The sequence below is a fragment of the Somniosus microcephalus genome, chromosome 2 (assembly GCF_052327205.1).
Source record: "Somniosus microcephalus isolate GS21.2 chromosome 2, FLI_Smic_1.0, whole genome shotgun sequence".
NCBI lineage: Eukaryota > Metazoa > Chordata > Chondrichthyes > Squaliformes > Somniosidae > Somniosus > Somniosus microcephalus.
In genome coordinates, this window is record NC_140988.1 from 136707190 (window position 1) to 136724585 (window position 17396).

At 42.9% G+C, this 17396-nt stretch overlaps 1 protein-coding gene across 1 annotated transcript in view; it reads left to right on the top strand.

The window, feature by feature from the left end:
* Positions 1-301: 301 nt before the first annotated feature.
* Positions 302-17396, top strand: part of LOC147122971 (ubiquitin carboxyl-terminal hydrolase 53-like) — a 154128-nt gene continuing 137033 nt past the window's right edge. The window contains exon 1 of the mRNA XM_085962864.1: positions 302-829. Coding sequence (XP_085818990.1) covers positions 686-829 — 144 coding nt within the window. The 5' untranslated portion in view covers positions 302-685. The remainder of the gene's footprint in view (positions 830-17396) is intronic.

The following is a 17396-nucleotide window of genomic DNA, read 5'->3' on the forward strand; positions in this document are numbered from 1 at the left end:
CTATTGCTTTTCCCTTTAGCACAGTTAGTGGGGGAGGAAAAATCCCTTCTCTTGGCACCATTCATTTTTCACGAAGCAGAACAGAGAGGAAAAAGAGAACACATCAGAGCCAAATGCTGCTTTGCCTGATCACAATCATTTTTCTCTTCCCAGGCATGGAAGAGAGGAAACCAAAGTGAGAGATCCAGATCCTAGCTCAGCCAGGAGATACCAACCATCCCTTGATCTCCCCACTTCCCTGAGCAGGGCAGAGGACACGTGACCGGACGCAGGCTCCAGTCAGGTGGTGGCTGTGTTATTGTGACGCAAGCAGCTGTGGAACCTGTGCCGTGTTGTTCTCGGGACGAATTGGTTGGCTGGTTCTCGTGCCGCAACTTCACCTGCGGGACTCGCCACGCCGCAGAGCCCGTGGCTCCGCGCGCAGGCCGAGAGAGGCCAGGAGGCGACTGGACGGCGAATGTAGTAACTCGTCAACTTTAACAATCCAGCCCGACATCCCTCACCCACCGACTGACCGAGCTAAGTCAGCGGCCGGCCGGGGTGTGAAAAGACATGAAGGACGGCGGAGGGTAAACCGCCCGAGGAGCGAGAGCTGTGCTGCCCTACCTGAGGCCGGCAGCGCGAGTCACCTGGCAGCGCGCGGCCCCCGATTGTTCGGGCTCGCGCCCCCAACACTCCCGGGACAATGGCCTGGGTGAAGCTTTTCCTGAAGCCCGGGGGCAACCTGCGGAACAGCTACCAGCCGGGCAGCATGTTGTCTATCGCTCCGACCAAAGGGCTGCTGAACGGACCTGGGGAGAACAGCTGTTTCCTCAACAGTGCAGTGCAGGTAAGGAGGGAAGCATGCACACTGCTGTGCTCTTTAAAGCGGGCTCAGACTGCGCTCAGTGCAGCGAAAGCGATAACAACAATAAGGCACTTGGTTCGTTTGTCACACCTGTGAGCTCCGTTTAAAGTTGGGAAAGTTTAACTTCTTGTGATACTGTTTCTGAAACTCTGGTAACCACCGCTCCACCCTACTGGTTCCTGATGTAAAGAATGCAGTGACACCCTGATTGTATGTCGTACTGTGTTTACCTCTTCGAATCGATGTACAAAAAATGCCACCCATCGTATAATTGACCGCCTAAATTCGTATATTATTATTATTATTATGGTGAGCATGAACTTTTTCTTATTGCAGGTCAATAGTTAAGTTGTCACGGTATTGTGTATTATTACCTTGTGGCAAACCTCAACAGAAGTAGCTAGATGGCAAAAACAGTCAAGATTGTTTTCAAGGGTCACTCCCATAGACAGTCGTTAGATCCAAAGGGGAGGAGAGGAAGAGGGAATATTTGACAATCTGATGCAGACACAATTTGTAATCTGATTTTGAAATGGAAACCTTTAAATCATAAAATTTTAAAGCAGTACACAAATCGCATACTGCAGGTGGAGTTTGTTAAAGTACGAAGTAATGTTGCAGGGAGAGTACTGCTGCCAGATACTTATAGAATTTGTTCTTGGCTTCTGATTATCCCTGGTTTTTAAATCTTTCCTTATTAAGTTCCTTTATGGGGATTGGCAGACATCCATTTTCAGTTTGTCTAATGCTGTACTTCAGGAGTGTCCAGCTTTTTGCATTGGTGGGCCACTTAAGTGCATACCATGACTTCAGATTTTGAACAATGTTTCCATTAGTTTGCATTTATCTAAAGCTGCCAATACCAACGGGTCTAGATATTCTGATTTAAGATTTATCCATCAATAAATAAAGAACAATGTTTTACAAACTTCCAGGCCCACAAAATTCAAGCAGGACATATAAGCAAAAAAGAAATACAAGCTTAGTGTCTTTGTAAACAAAGTTATACTTCAATAGAAGTCAATTTATATATTTGAAAGTTCAGATTCTACTAAATTCTTTGGGGTTATCAAAAGAACAGTAATTGAATTTAGTTCTCTGGCATGTACATGACAAATGTAATCTTTGTCTCTAAGATTGAGACCATCCGTTCAGCTGCCTCTGCTACTTCCCTTCCTTCCCCATGCCCACTGGGCCAAACTTCCTCTAAGGTTCCCCCCTGCCCTAGCCCTGAACTCTCATCTTTCTCCAGTTTCTCTCCAATCTCCCCTCATAACCTCTCTGCGCTCATCTTGACAATGAGACTCGCCTCCTGCTCCCTCGATCCTATTCCCACCAAATTGCTGACCACCCAACTTCCTTTTCTGGTTCCCGTGTTAGGTGATATTGTTAATAGTTCTCTCTCCTCCGGTACTGTCCCCCTCCCTCAAATCTGCCGTTGTCACCCCTCTCAAAAAACCAACCCTTGATCCCTCCGTCCTTGCAAACTACCGCCCCATCTCCAACCTCCCTTTCCTCTCAAGTCCTTGAACGTGTTGTCACCTCCCAAATCCGAGCCCATCTTTCCCGCAATTCCATATTTGAATCCCTCCAATCAGGTTTCTGCCCTTGCCACAGTACCGAAACAGCTCTCATCAAAGTCACAAATGACATCCTTTGTGACTATGACAAAGGTAAACTATCCCTCCTCACCCTTCTTGACTTGTCTGCAGCCTTTGACACGGGTTGACCACTCCATCCTTCTCCAACGCCTCTCCACCGTCGTCCAGCTGGGTGGGACTGCATCGCCTGGTTCCATTCTTATCTTTCTAATCGTAACCAGAGAATCGCCTGCAACGGCTTCTCTTCCCGCTCCCGCATCGGTACCTCTGGTGTCCCCCAAGGATCTATCCTTAGCCCCTTTCTCGTCTACATGTTGCCTCTCAGCGATCATCCGAAAACACAGTGTCAGTTTCCACATGTACGCTGACGACACCCAGCTCTACCTTACTACTTCTTCTCTCGACCCCTCCACGGTGTCTAAATTGTCAGACAGCTTGTCCGACATACAGTTCTGGATGAGCAAAAATTTTCCCCAATTAAATATTGGGAAGACCAAAGCCATTATTTTCGGTCCCCGCCGCAAACTCCATTCCTTAGTCACTGACTGCATCCCTCTCCCTAACATCTGTCTGAGGCTGAACCACACTGTTCGCAACTTTGGGGTCATATTTGACCCTGAAATGAGCTTCCGACCACACATCCACAGCATAACAAAGACGGCCTACTTCCACCTCCGTAACATCACCCGTCTCCGCCCTTGCCTCACCTCATCCGTTGCTGAAACCCTCACACATGCTTTGTTACCTCTAGCCTTGACTATTCCAATGCACTCCTGGCTGGCCTCCCACATTCCACCCACGTAAACTTGAGGTCATCCAAAACTTGGCTGCCCATGTCCTAACTCGCACCAACTCCCATTCGCCCATCTCCCCTGTGCTCGCTGACCTACATTGGCTCCCGGTTAAGCAGCGCCTCGTTTTCAAAATTCTCATCCTTGTTTTCAAATCCGTCCATGGCCTCGCCCCTCTCTATCTCTAATCTCCTTCAGCCCCACAACCCTCGAATTCTTTGAGGATGTAACAAACAGGGTGGATAAAGGGGAACCAGTGGATGTGGTGTATTTGGACTTCCAAAAGGCATTTGACAAAGTGCCACACAAAAGATTACTGCACAAGATTAAAAAATCACAGGATTGGGGGTAATATACTGGCATGGGTGGAAGATTAGCTATCTAACAGAAAACAGAGTTGGAATAAATGGTTCATTCTCGGGTTGGCAATCAGTAACTAGTGGTGTTCTGCAGGGGTCGGTGCTGGGACCCCAACTCTTTACAATCTATAACGATTTGGAGGAAGGGACCGAGTGCAACGTATCCAAGTTTGCCGACGATACAAAGATGGGAGGGAAAGCAGTGAGTGAGGAGGACATAAAAAACCTGCAAAAGGACATAGACAGGCTAAGTGAGTGGGCAGAAATTTGGCAGATGGAATATAATGTTGGAAAGAGTGAGGTTATGCACTTTGGCAGAAAAAAATCAAAGAGCAAGTTATTATCTAAATGGAGAGAAACTGCAAAGTGCTACAGTACAAAGGGATCTGGGGGTCCTGGTGCATGAAACACAGAAGGTTAGTATGCAGGTACAGCAGGTGATCAGGAAGGTCAATGGAATCTTGGCTTTTATTGCAAGGGGGATGGAGTATAAAAACAGGGAAGTCTTGCTTCAGTTATACAGGGTACTGGTGAGGCCACACCTGGAATACTGCGTACAGTTTTGGTTTCCATATTTAAGAAAAGATATACTTGCTCTCGAGGCAGTTCAGAGAAGGTTCACTCGGTTGATTCTGGAAATGAGGAGGTTGACTTATGAGGAAAGGTTGAGTAGGTTGGGCCTCGACTCATTGGAATTCAGAAGAATGAGAGGCGATCTTATCGAAACATATAAGATTGTGAGGGGGCTTGATTGGGTGGATGCGGTGAGGATGTTTCCACTGATGGGTGAGACTAGAACTAGGGGGCATAATCTTAGAATAAGGGGCTGCCGTTTCAAAACTGAGATGAGGAGAAACTTCTTCACTCAGAGGGTAGTAAATCTATGGAATTTGCTACCTCAGAGAGCTGTGGAAGCTGTGACATTAAATAAATTTAAAATGGAGATAGACAGTTTCCTAGCTGATAAGGGAATTAGGGGTTACGGGGAGCGGGCAGGGAAGTGGACGTGAGTCTAGGTTCGGATCAGCCATGATCCTATTGAATGGCGGAGCAGGCCCGAGGGGCCGTATGGCCTACTCCTGCTCCTACTTCTTATGTAATCCCCCCCCCCCCCCCAAGATATCTGCGCTCCTCTAATTCTGCCCTCTTGAGCATCCCTGATTGTAATTGCTCAACCTTTGATGGTGGCCGTACTTAGGCCCTAAGCTCTGGAATTCCCTGCCTAAACCTCTCTGCCTCTCTTTCCTCCTTTAAGACGCTCCTTAAAACTCACCTCTTTGACCAAGCTTTTGGTTACCTGCCCTAACTTATCCTTATGTGGCTCGATGTCAATTTTTTTGTCTTGATACTCCTGCGCCGTGCCTTGGGACGTTTTACTACATTAATGGCGCTATATAAATACAAGTTTTTGTTGAATGTTTCAGCTGGATGAAAAGGGAAGATGGGTTTGCATAGATTATTATTCATTCTATGTAAGTGAATAGAGTATTTCTGTTTGTGATATTGAAGATCCAAACCCATGTTGTCCAATCTTAGCTTTGGCATATTTGTGCCCAAATTGTAAAGTATAGCATAATTGCACAAATTATATTTCTACAATTAAGCTATTTTTAGAAGCTTAATCATGTCTTTATTGCTCATCATGAGCTTGTACGTGCCTTCATAATTTTAAAGACCTCTATCAGGCCACCTCTCAGCATTCTCTTCTATAGAAAAGAACCCCAACCTGTTCAGTCTTTCCTGATGGGTATAACCTCTCAGTACTGGTATCATCCTTGTAAATCTTTTTTGCTTCTTCTCCAGTGCCTCTATATCCTTGTTATAATATGGAGACCAGAACTGTGCACAAACAGCACTTTGTGTGGTCTATCCAAGTTTCTATATAAGTTTAACATAATGTCTCTGCTTTTTAATTCTGTTCCTCTAGAAATGCACCCCAGTGTTTACCAGTTTATATTTGGGTGCAAGGTCCTTGAAAAGATAATATTTAATGTTACAAAGGGAAGGTTTTAATACATTAGAAGCCTAACAAAAAGTAATAGGGTAGGGTATAAAGTGTACTTTATAAAATGTATGTTGGAGTTGTGACAAACATTCTGTCTAAGTGTGATCCAAGAGTAAGATTTAATTTTATAATCTTTGTTTCAGTTTGAAGAAATTGGCAGATTAGGTGTAGATTAATCAGGATTCAGTGCATGCTTGCATTTGAGTCTGTAATTAAAATAGTGGGGCCCTTAGAACTTTGACAAAATATGAGTTGTGGCCACGTGATGGCCTTGTTCAGTAATATTTCAATTTGCTGCTTCTGTTTGAATAAAACTAGATAAGATTTTTGGTAATGAAGCCAAAGTATTTTTTGTAATGTTTTGAGCTTCTTTGTATGGCAAGAGATATTTGTGCAAAACTTCCAGTTTTTACTCGAAAGCTTTTCAGTTCATGCTCAGGGAGAAGGATATGCTTTCTACACTACAGCTCAGGCAAAGCTCTTACCAACTGTACCTATTGTGAGTTAACAAAGATTTTTTACAAGAAAAAGTAACTTTGGTATAATTTAGATATTGGCTATTGTACCTACTGATATTTATGGGATGCTTTTTTTAACAAAATGTTTTCAGAGAAAACCCATGCAAATTCCCACATAATTTGTGGGAGAGGCTTCCGTGTGCAGAATGAAGTTTTCATTGGAATAAAGGACTTATTTTTAACAAAACAGAAGAGTATAGAATGATGCTATATTGAATGATCGGTTCATGCTGAACTTTTGTTGCTCAGTGATAAATTTGTTATGATCTACTCATTGAGGTTATTCTAAATAAAATTAGATACCATAATGAGAGCTGTGCACTAGAACAATGAACTTCGATAAAAAAAATTAAATTTTCTGTGCTCTGATTATTCTTTTGTTCTTGTGTACTGTTCCAGTATCTGTCGCACAGAAATTTGTATTGATTTTTTTCCCACAGGCTTGTACAGATTTTCCAATTAAAACATCTTCACCCTGCTGTAATCTAGAAAGGTCATTTTCTGTCATAGTTTCCATTTGTGCTCAACTGGACAAAATAAACCCAGTAATTCACTTTTTAAAATATAGACTGTTCAGAACTGTGTCTAGCTAACTATTTTACAGCAGGTTCTGACATGGAAAGGAAATTCTGTTAAGAGCAGGACAAATTAACCCAGCCAACTATTGCCCCCTTAGTTTCCTCCCAATCATCAGCAAAGTGGGAAGCAGTAATTAATAGTTGCATCAAATGATGCCTGCTGAATGGTTCTGGCACAACCTGAGCTGAGTGCCATTCAGCTCCTGGCCTTGACATAGACATGAGCTGAATGCCAGAGGAGAGATGAGAGCAGTTGTCCTCAATACCAAGGCAGTATTCAACTGAGTTTGGCACCAGGTACCCTGACAAGACTGAGATCAATGGGAAAACTCTACAGTGTCATACCAGACACACAGGAAAATGGTTGTGTTTGACAGGCCAATAATCACAGCCCCAGGGCATTGCTGTTGGAGTTCCTCAGAGCAGCATCCTTGGCTCGACCATCTTCGGCTGCTTCATTAATTACCATGCCTCTATCATAAGGCCAGGAGAAGGGCTGTATGCTGATGATTCTGCAGTGTTTAGTTTTATTCACAGTTACTCTGATAACGGAGGAGCCCATGTCAGCCTACAACTGCAATTGGCTGACATTCAGGTCAGGCCTGACAAGTGGCAAGTAACAGTGACACCACATAATTGCCAGGTAATGACCATCTACTGCAAAAAAGGCCCAACCAGCTCCCCTTACTTTCAATGCCACCACCATTGTCGAGGCCCTCACCACCAACATCCTGGGAGGTCACCATTGATCAGAAGTTTAACAGAACTGGCTACAGAGGCTGGGTATTCTGTGACAAGTGGCTCACCTGACCCCTCAGTGCTTCTCCTCCATCCACAAGATTCACGTCAGGAGTGTGATGGAATACTCGCCATTCATCTGGTTTGACGCATCTGCAACAACACTCAAGAAGCTTAACACTATCCAGGGTAAAGCAATCTGCTTGATCAATGCCTCTGTCACTTAACTCAATATGGGCTCATTCCATTAACAACGCACTGTGGCTGCAGTAGGTATGATCTACAGGATGCATTACAGCAACTCATCAAGATTACTTTGATAGCACCTCTTAGTGTATAAACTCTACCACCAGGAAACGGAAAAGGGTATAGGATTAGGAGAACACCATCAACTCCAAATTCCCCTTCAAGTCACACAATCCTGACTTGGACATATGCTCCTTCATTACTGGGTCAAAATCCTGGAATTTCCAATGCTGTTTGCCTTGAGTTGATGGTGGGCCTTCTCCTTGAACCACTCTAGCCTCTGCTCGGCTCTAGCCTCTGCTCGGCTCTAGCCTCTGCTCGGCTCTAGCCTCTGCTCTCTGGAATCTCTATCGGGGAAAGGACTGTGGTGGTTCAAAGAGAAGGCCCACCATCAACATAAGGCAGCAAATTAAGATTTGCCAGTATCGCTCACATCCCAAGAAGGATTGTGTTTTAAAAGAAGAAACTTTCCACCTCCTAACAGCCAGTTATGGAATAGCAGATGCCTGGGAGCAATGTTCCCCCTAATTTTTCTTTTTGGGCTGCGTGGCCCATTGAAAATTTTGCACATGCGCGAATCTCCCATTTGAAAAGCCAGTCCCAGGCTGGGCGGGACTTCCAGACAGCTATGCGGCAGCTTAGCAGGAACGTTGCCTGGGAGTAAGTTGTCCTGGATTATCTCAAGGCTAGAGATTAGTAAGTGATGAGGGAAGAGTGCCTGGGGAGTTACAAATAAAAATCAAGTCCATTGACTTCTTCAGGTATGGTTTAGGAGAGGAGGAAGCACGAATGACAACTTGCTACAACTGTCAAAGCACACCCTTCGAGCCTTTAACAAAACAGAGTGCACACTGGTGACATTCCTGGATGTGGAAAAGGTGCTTGGCACAGTAGCATTCCCAGTGAACTGATTGGATTGATACTGAATTTCCTGGCAGAGCAAACCGTGGCTATCTGGGTACAGTGCCCAAAGGCAGGAATTCCCCGGTGCTTGGTGTCTGCTCACTCCTGTTCCTCATCGCTGTTCCTCGTTAACCGTTTGCTGATGACGTTGTCATTTGCGTAACCTCTTGGAGTTCGGATATAACATCAGAAACACTTCAGAGTTGCCTGGGTGATCTGGAGAAATAGGCCAAACTCCAGAAAATCACAATGTAAGACATTCTCTAAAGGACAAGGAGCAGGATATAAGGATTGAACTGCTGTCAAGACCAGCAGGCAGCAGAAGTTCCTGTGCATGACTTTCCAAAGGAATGTGGTTTGGACATGCCCTAGAGAGGTCATTGACAGGTCATCAGCCAGGCTGGGCCGATTGCGAGCCCACTGTGGAAAGAATCACTGCGTTAGCTCTAGAACTTTCCTGAAGTTATACAAATCCTTCACCTGCCCAGTCCTGGAATATGACCATCTAGTGCGGCAGCCACAGATTAAGCATCTTAGAAACAATCCAGAACTGAGCAGTAAAGGCAGCATATTACCTCCCACATTAAGGATGTCTCGGGGATCATTACCCTTCACACATCCATTTTATATTGAATATTCTGGAATGTAACCGTCAATTCCAAGTGTGGTTTTGAGTGCGACTCAGTTAAACCCTGTGACCGAATCCTTCTGTCATTTCATGTTAAGGTCTGCCACCAACTACCTCCCAGACTTTAGGACGAACTTAGCATTGTCAGAGCTGACCGGAAGGAGGACAGAACCCACCTGGATATATTTTCAACCTTGCACTGTATGTGGGTCTGCAGTAGGTGACAGACCTTGGCAACCCACAATGACAGAGAGGATTCTGCCGCAGGGTTAACTGAGTGGCACTGAAATTAACACACCACTTGGCATTGACTGTTACATTCCTGAACATTCAATATAAAATGGATATATAAAAGGTAATGATCCCTGAGCTGTGCTTAGTGAGCTCCCAATGTTACTAACGAAAACCTATGCTGACTATTTGTGTGGTTTCTATGTTTATAAGAACATAAGAATTGGGAGCAGGAGTAGGTCATAAGGCCCTTCGAGCCTGCTCCATTTAATAAGATCATGGCTGATCTTCGACCTCAACTCCACTTTCCTGCCCGATCCCCACATCCCTTGATTCCCCTAGAGTCTAAAAATCCATCTATCTCAGCCTTGATTATGCTCAACGACTCGGCATCCCCAGCCCTTTGGGATAGAGAATTCCAAAGATTCGCAACCCTCTGAGTGAAGGAATTCCTCCTCATCTCAGTCTTAAATGGCTGACACCTTATCCTGAGACTATGCCCCCTAGTTCTAGACACTCCAGCCAGAGGAAACAACCTCTCCGCATCTACCCTGTCAATTCCCCTCAGAATCTTATATGTTTCAATGAGATCACCTCTCATTCTTCTAAACTCCAAAGAGTATAGGCCCAATCTACTCCATCTCTCCGCATAGGACAACCCTCTCATCCCAGGGATCAATCTAGTGAACCTACGTTGCACCGTCTCCAAGGCAAGTATATCCTTCCTCGGCTATGGAGACCAAAATTGTGCACAGTACTCCAGGTGTGGTCTCACCAAAACCCTGTACACTTGTAGTAAAATTGCCATACTCTTGTAGTCCAACCCCCTTGCAATAAAGGTCAACATGCCATTTGCCTTCCTAATTGCTTGCTGTACCTGCATGCTAACTTTGTATTTCCTATACGAGGACACCTAAATCTCTCCGAACACCAACATTTAATAGTTTTTCACCATTTATAAATATTCTGTTTTTCTATTCTTCCTACCAATGTGAATAACCTCACATTATACTCCATCTGCCACCTTATTGCCCACTCACTTAACCTGTCTTATATCCATTTGCAGGCTCTTTGTTCTCCTCACAGCATACTTTCCCACCTAGCTTTGTATTGTCCGCAAACTTGGATACATTGCACTCGGTCCCTTCATCTAAGTCACTGATCCTTGCGGCAACCCACTAGTTACAGCCTGCCAACCAGAAAATGACCCGTTTTCCCTACACACTCTTTTCTGTCCGTTAACCAATCCTCTATCTATGCTAATATATTACCCCCAACCCCATGAGTTCTTATCTTGCGTAGCAACCTTTTATGTGACACCTTATCGAATGCCTTTTGGAAATCCAAATATACTACATCCACTGGTTCCCCATTATCTAACCTGCTAGTTACATCCTCAAAAAATTCTAAATTTGCCAATCACGATTTCCCTTTCATAAAACCATCTGACTCTGCCTAATCATATTATGATTTTCTAAGTGTCCTCTTACCACTTCCTTAATAACAGATTCCAGCATTTTCCCGACGACTGATGTCAGGCTAACTGGCCTGTAGTTCCCTGTTTTCTCTCTCCCACTTTTCTTGAATAGCAGGGTTACATTTGCTACCTTCCAATCCGCTGGGACCATTCTAGAATCTAGGGACTTTTGGAAAATCACAACCAATGCATCCACTATCTCTGCAGCCACCTCTTTTAGAACCCTTGGATGTAGGCCATCAGGTCCCGGGGATTTGTCGGCTTTTAGTCCCATTAGTTTCTCAAGTACTTTTTCTCTACTGATATTAATTGCTTTAATTTCCTCACTCTAATTAACCCCTTGGTTCCACACTATTTTTGGTATGCTTTTTGTGTCTTCTACTGTGAAGACACATACAAAATATGTGTTTAAAGTCTCTGTCATTTCCTTATTCCCCATTATAATTTCACCTGTCTCAGCCGCTAATGGACCAATGCTCCCTTTTGCTACTCTCTTCCTTTTTACATACTTGTAGAAGCGCTTACAATCTGTTTTTAATGTTTCTTGCTAGTTTACTCTCCTACTCTCTCCTCCCTTTTTATCAATTTTTGGTCATCCTTTGCTGTTTTCTAAATCTCTCCCAATCCTCAGGCTTACTACTATTCTTCGCAGCATTATAAGCCTCTTTTAATCTAAGACTATCATGTCAACTGTGGCTCAGTTGGTAGCACATTCGCCCCTGAGTTAGAAGATTTTGGGTTCAAGTCCCTATCCAGGGACTTGAGCACATAAAGCTAGACTGACACTGCAGTGCACTGTCGGAGGTGCTGTATTTCGGATGAGACATTAAACTGAGTCTGCTCTCTCAGGTGGACGTAAAAGATCCCATGGCACTATTTCGAAGAAGAGCAAGGGAGTTATCCCAGGTGTCCTGGCCAATACTTATCCCTCAACCAACATAACAAAAACAGATTATCTGGTCATTATCACATTGCTGTTTGTGCAAGTCTTTTTAATTTCTTTAGTTAGCCACAGATGGATCACTTTTCCCGTGGAGTTTTTATTTCTCAGTGGAATTTATATTCGTTGAGAATTTTGGAATATTTCTTTAAATGTTTCCCATTGCTTATCTACCGCCATACCTTTTTAATTATTTATCAATCTACCTTAGCTAACACGCCCCTCATCATGCCTATGTAATTGGCTTCATTTAAGTTTAAGACTCTCATTTCCGACTGAAGTATTTCACACTCGAACTCAATGTGAAATTTTATCATTATGATCACTCTTCCCCAGAGGATCATTTACTATGAGATTACTAATTAACCCTGTCTCATTACACAATACAAGATCTAAAATTGCCTGTTTCCTGGTTGGTTCCATGACGTATGGTTCTAGGAAATGTTTATTAGGTGAACATTCGTGTCTAAAATGTACTTGGGCATTTCCCCCTGTACCAGCATTAGACTAACTGGTTTGTTTTCAGGTTTCGTGTCTCACTTCTTTTGAATGTTGGGGTAAGATTTGCTTTCCTCCAATCCTTGGCAACATGCTCCTGTATTTATGGAGCTACCTCGCTTATGAACTTGAGGATTCTAGGGTGTATCGTATCGGTGGTTTGTCGACATTTTATTTCTTGAATTTCTTCATGCTTTAGTAACCTCGACATAGCTCTAGATTGTTGAGCTAAAACGACTACATCTAGAGTTTGTTCAATCTTTCTTTGTAAATAATTTATTTAACACATCTGTAACTCCCTTAAACTTTCTACCTAACTTTTAAATTCTTGAAATTTGAAAACATGAATTTCCATACTGGTTGGACAAAAAAATAGTTAAGCCAGACAGTTATGGTTGAAGAAAAGGAATTTTTGGACCTGTGCATATCCTATCGACCTGAGTAACTGAAGGAGTGAAAGTGACTGTGATTAGCGTCATGCCTTGTCTCGCATGGATATGAATCTTTGCAATGGTACGTGTTGGAATATCACTTTATTCTGTTGGGTGCAGCTGTACCTCAACAGGAGCAAGTTCACACACTAAAATGTATACGTTTTAGAAAGTGAATGCATATTTCAATAGGAATATTTCATATAATGAAAGACTTGATAATTTTCAGCATTTTCATGGTATAAATAAAGCACCACCTGGGCCCTGATGTATTACTTCATTTGTACATATACCTTTGTGTGGGCTGGTACACTTGCATTGAGTCCCACAAGTTACATTCTATATGTAACTTAAATTTGAATCAAATAGAACAACTTTTCTTTTTCCCTTGGACAAAATGGTCTCTGCTGGAGCAATCTTGGACCTCCAGTCATCAGCCCGTACCCTGATAAATAAACCAAAATATACAGTGGCAAAAGTGACATGACTCGTGCTTCAAGGGTTAAAGGGCATTGTTTTGTTTATTTTAACCATAGTTAAAAATGGAAATGAGAAGTTTAACTGCAGTTTATAAGTCACCTGGTGTTGATATATAGCAAGACAAATGCCAAAAGGTTTAGGAGCATTACGTTAAATTGACTTTTAGGGCATTCATTTTTTTGAAGGTCAATGGACTTTTTTGGATGTCAGTTTATAAAAATAAAAAAATCCTGTCTGACTACAGACTAAGAACTCTTAAGTTTTATGATCTATTTTATCTCCTTTTCCTTTTCTCTAGTAAGCAGATGCTTGTGGATTAAAATTTCATGGGTGCCAGTTGCCCTCTGACATTTCATGTGTAAGTCTAGGCAGTGAGAATTGGCAGGCTATTTGACTTGGGGCATCAAAGCTGAATTTGATTCTTTTTACACCTGATATTGAGATGAACTTGCTTGCCATTGTAGCATAGTATCTGTTGCAACTTTCAGTGCTTTTCTATTTTATCTTTCATAAAATTGTACCAATACCTCTGTGGTAACATTTCGTTGCCAATTGCATCGTGATATCCACACCCTGAAGAATTTTAAAAATTGTGCGCGCACTGCGTTCATTTCATTAAGGTTTAGGCAGAATTTAAGTTTTTGTCTGTAGTGAACGTCGTCTGTCTGCCTGTCAATTTTCTCAGATTTCATTGGTTGACAGTCCTGTCAATGAAAGACCAATGGGATATGAGATGTGATAGAACCCAACCACTAATCAGCTAAGACATGTTAGAAACCCCAACCAATTGGAATGGGAAGGGCAGTTTCCAAAAAAATAATTCAGCCATTTTCTCCAGGTAGGTGCTGCTATACTAAATTATTTTAGCACCCATTATTTCCAAGTAGGTGTCATTGTGCTACAGGAAACTTTCGATTTACCGGCACCTAAATAACCGGAAATCTCGGTTAACCGGCAAAATTCAGGAGTAGGTTCAGGTAAGTTTTATTACTTGCCTTCCTCGATCTGTTGCTGTGCAAGGGTGTGGCTGCAGCTGTTGCTAAGCAACAGAGACGCTTGGAACTTGTGGCCATTGTTCTGAACCTGTTGCTAAGCAACAGGATTTGTTGCTTTATACGGAGCTCTCAGCTCCGTATCTTTTACTATAGCTTTCGGTTATCTGGAATTTTTGATGAACCAGCACCACGTCAGTCCCGTCGGTGCCGGATAAAAAAAAGTTTCCTGTATATTCAACCTGTACTTTCCTGAGAGTGTCACCTCCCAGGATCTGCCTATATTTTGACCCCTAACCTAGGCCTGTTTTCAGCTTGCACTTTACTGCTGAGGCCAGGTCTTGGCACTGGCTCTGCTCCATTCCCTAACCTGCAGTGTTGACTTTTTTTATTGAAGTTCTCTTTATTTCCAAACTCGCTGCTGCTGAAATGACGTTCTAATTATGTTTCTGACTTCATTTCACAAATCATATTGTCTCGGGAGCATAGCACAGAAGGTGGTAGAAGGAAATGAGAGAGATCAACAGATGGAAGTGCTGTTGAGGGGTGGGGAAAGAAGAGGTATATAAACTTTATAATATAATGGGGATAGATGGAGGAGAGAGTGAGGTGCTTTTGTTGGGGGGGGGGGGGGCGGGGGAGGGAGGACTTCTCATGGCTCTTGGACCATGAAGGACGTTTCTTTTGGGGGGGTTGGGGGGTGGTGTATGTAATAGGCCCATCTTTATAATGTAGTGTTTCCTCCAACTTAGACCATGAATAACATCATTGGAGATTCATTAGTTTATCTTAACAGTTGAGATTCTGTGCTAATGAAGAGGTTGCATTTTCAGCATGCAGGTTGCCTGTGAGGAATTAATTTATGAAACCTAGTTAAAATATCGCCTAAGTGTTATATTATGGAGCTTGCATTTGGTTAGATTGGATGACTCTGTAGATTACCTCATCTGACTTTTGGATATGTGACCTGCTTGTAACAAATGCTCAAGTGCTTTACTCACAACAATGTTACTAGGATAATGGTTGCATGTAATTTTATTGTACTAGGCCCACAAACTGTAAAAATAAAATTTAAAAAATCCATTATAGATATTGGTTTTCCAACCTTGTCTGGAGAAAGCATTTTGACATGTATAAAGTGAAGTGGTTACAAGTCACTTGTGATGGTAGTACTCTGAACAGGTTGAAGTGAAGAAGGGTATTCCAAAGCATTAAACTGTATATGCTTAAGTGCAATATCCTCATAATGCCTCACTAGAGCAAAAGGAAATGTGAAATGGTTAGTCTTCGAAAGATCTGGATATGGAAGAAGAAAAAAATTACCTAAACAGAACTTACTTCTGCACTTAACAACAGAAAATGCCGGAAATACTCAGCAGGCCAGGCAGCATCTGTGGAGAGAGAAACAGAGTTAACGTTTCAGGTTTGGGACCCTTCATCAGAACTGGAAAAAGCTGGAGATGTAACAGATATTGAGCAGGTGCAGAGATCAATCTTTCGATTAGGCACTTTACAGCCTTCCGGACTCAACATCGAGTTCAACAATTTCAGACAATAATCCCTGCCCCCATTTTTCATGCTGTATTATTTTGCCATTCCCATTTGCAACATTTTATCTTACCTGCCTCTTGCATAAGCACAGTATATTCTTTCTATTCCTACTGCCCTGCCCCCAGCCCCGTCTCTGCACCTGATTAATAACTGTTACATCTCCAGCTTTTTCCAGTTCTGATGAAGGGTCCCAGACCTGAAACGTTAACTCTGTTTCTCTCTCCACGGATGCTGCCTGGCCTGCTGAGTATTTCCAGCATTTTCTGTTGTTATTTCAGATTTCCAGCATCTCCAGTGTTTTGCTATTGTATTACTTCTGCACTTTGTGGAAAAGGAAACTTGCCCATCTTTAGGCTGCACAGGTTCTGCTGAGTTTTACCCTTTTAAAATTGTCTCTGCCTCTAATAATAGCTGGAACTACAATATGTAAATTATCAATTCATATTGTATAACATGTTGCAAAAATATAAAATGCAAGTTGTTTAAAGGAGATGTAAATGTTAAAGTATTTATAAAAAAAAAAAAAATGTTCAACAAAATCTTCTGATGTTTCAAATGTTGTTTCTTTACATGCAGTTCAGTTTACGTACTTGCCACTGGTTTAAGCTTTTGTATCTCCACATTGAATTGCTCAGAGTCATAACAGCACAGAAGGAGGCCATTCGGCCCATCGAGTCCGTGCCACCTCTGTAGAGCAATCCAGTCAGTTCCATTCCCCTGCTCTATCCCCGTAGCCCTGCAAGTTTATTTCCCTAAAATGCCTATCCAGTCTCCCCTTGAAAACATTGAGTGTCTCCGCTTCCACCATTTCCGTCGGCAGTGAATTCCAGGTCATCACCACTTGCTGTGTAAAAAAAGGTTTCCCCTCACATTCCCCCCTCTGTATCTCTTGCCCAAAACCTTAAATCTGTGTCCCCTAGTCCTTGTACCATCACCTAGTGGGAACAGCCTTTCCCCGTCTAGCCTACCCAAACCCGTAATAATCTTGTACACCTCTATCAAATCACCCCGCAACCTCCTTTGCTCTAATGAAAACAAATCCAGCTTCTCCAACCTGTCCTTGTAGCTAAGATCCCCCATCCCCAGACCATTCTGGTAAATCTCCTCTGCATCCTCTCAAGGGCCTTCACATCCTTCCTAAAGTGTGGTGACCAGAACTGGATGCAATACTTCAGTTGTGGCCTAACCAGTGTTTTATAAAGGTTCAGCATAACTTCTCTACTTTTGTACTCAGTACCTCTATTTAGGAAGCCCACGATCCCATATGCTTTGCTAACCACTCTCTCAATATGTCCTGCCACCTTCAGGGACCTATGCACATTAACTCCCAGGTCCCGCTGTCCCTGCGCATTCTTTAAAACTGTGCTATTAAGTGTATATTGCCTCTCCCTGTTCCTTCTGCCAAAATGCATCACCTCACACTTCTCTGTATTAAATTCCGTCTGCCCATTCTGCTAGCCTTTCTATGTCCTGTTGCAGTCGATTGGTATCGTCATCACTGTATGCCACACCCCCAAGTTTGGGGTCATCAGCAAGTTTAGAAATTCTACTCTGTATTCCAATATTCAGGTCTCTCTCTTTT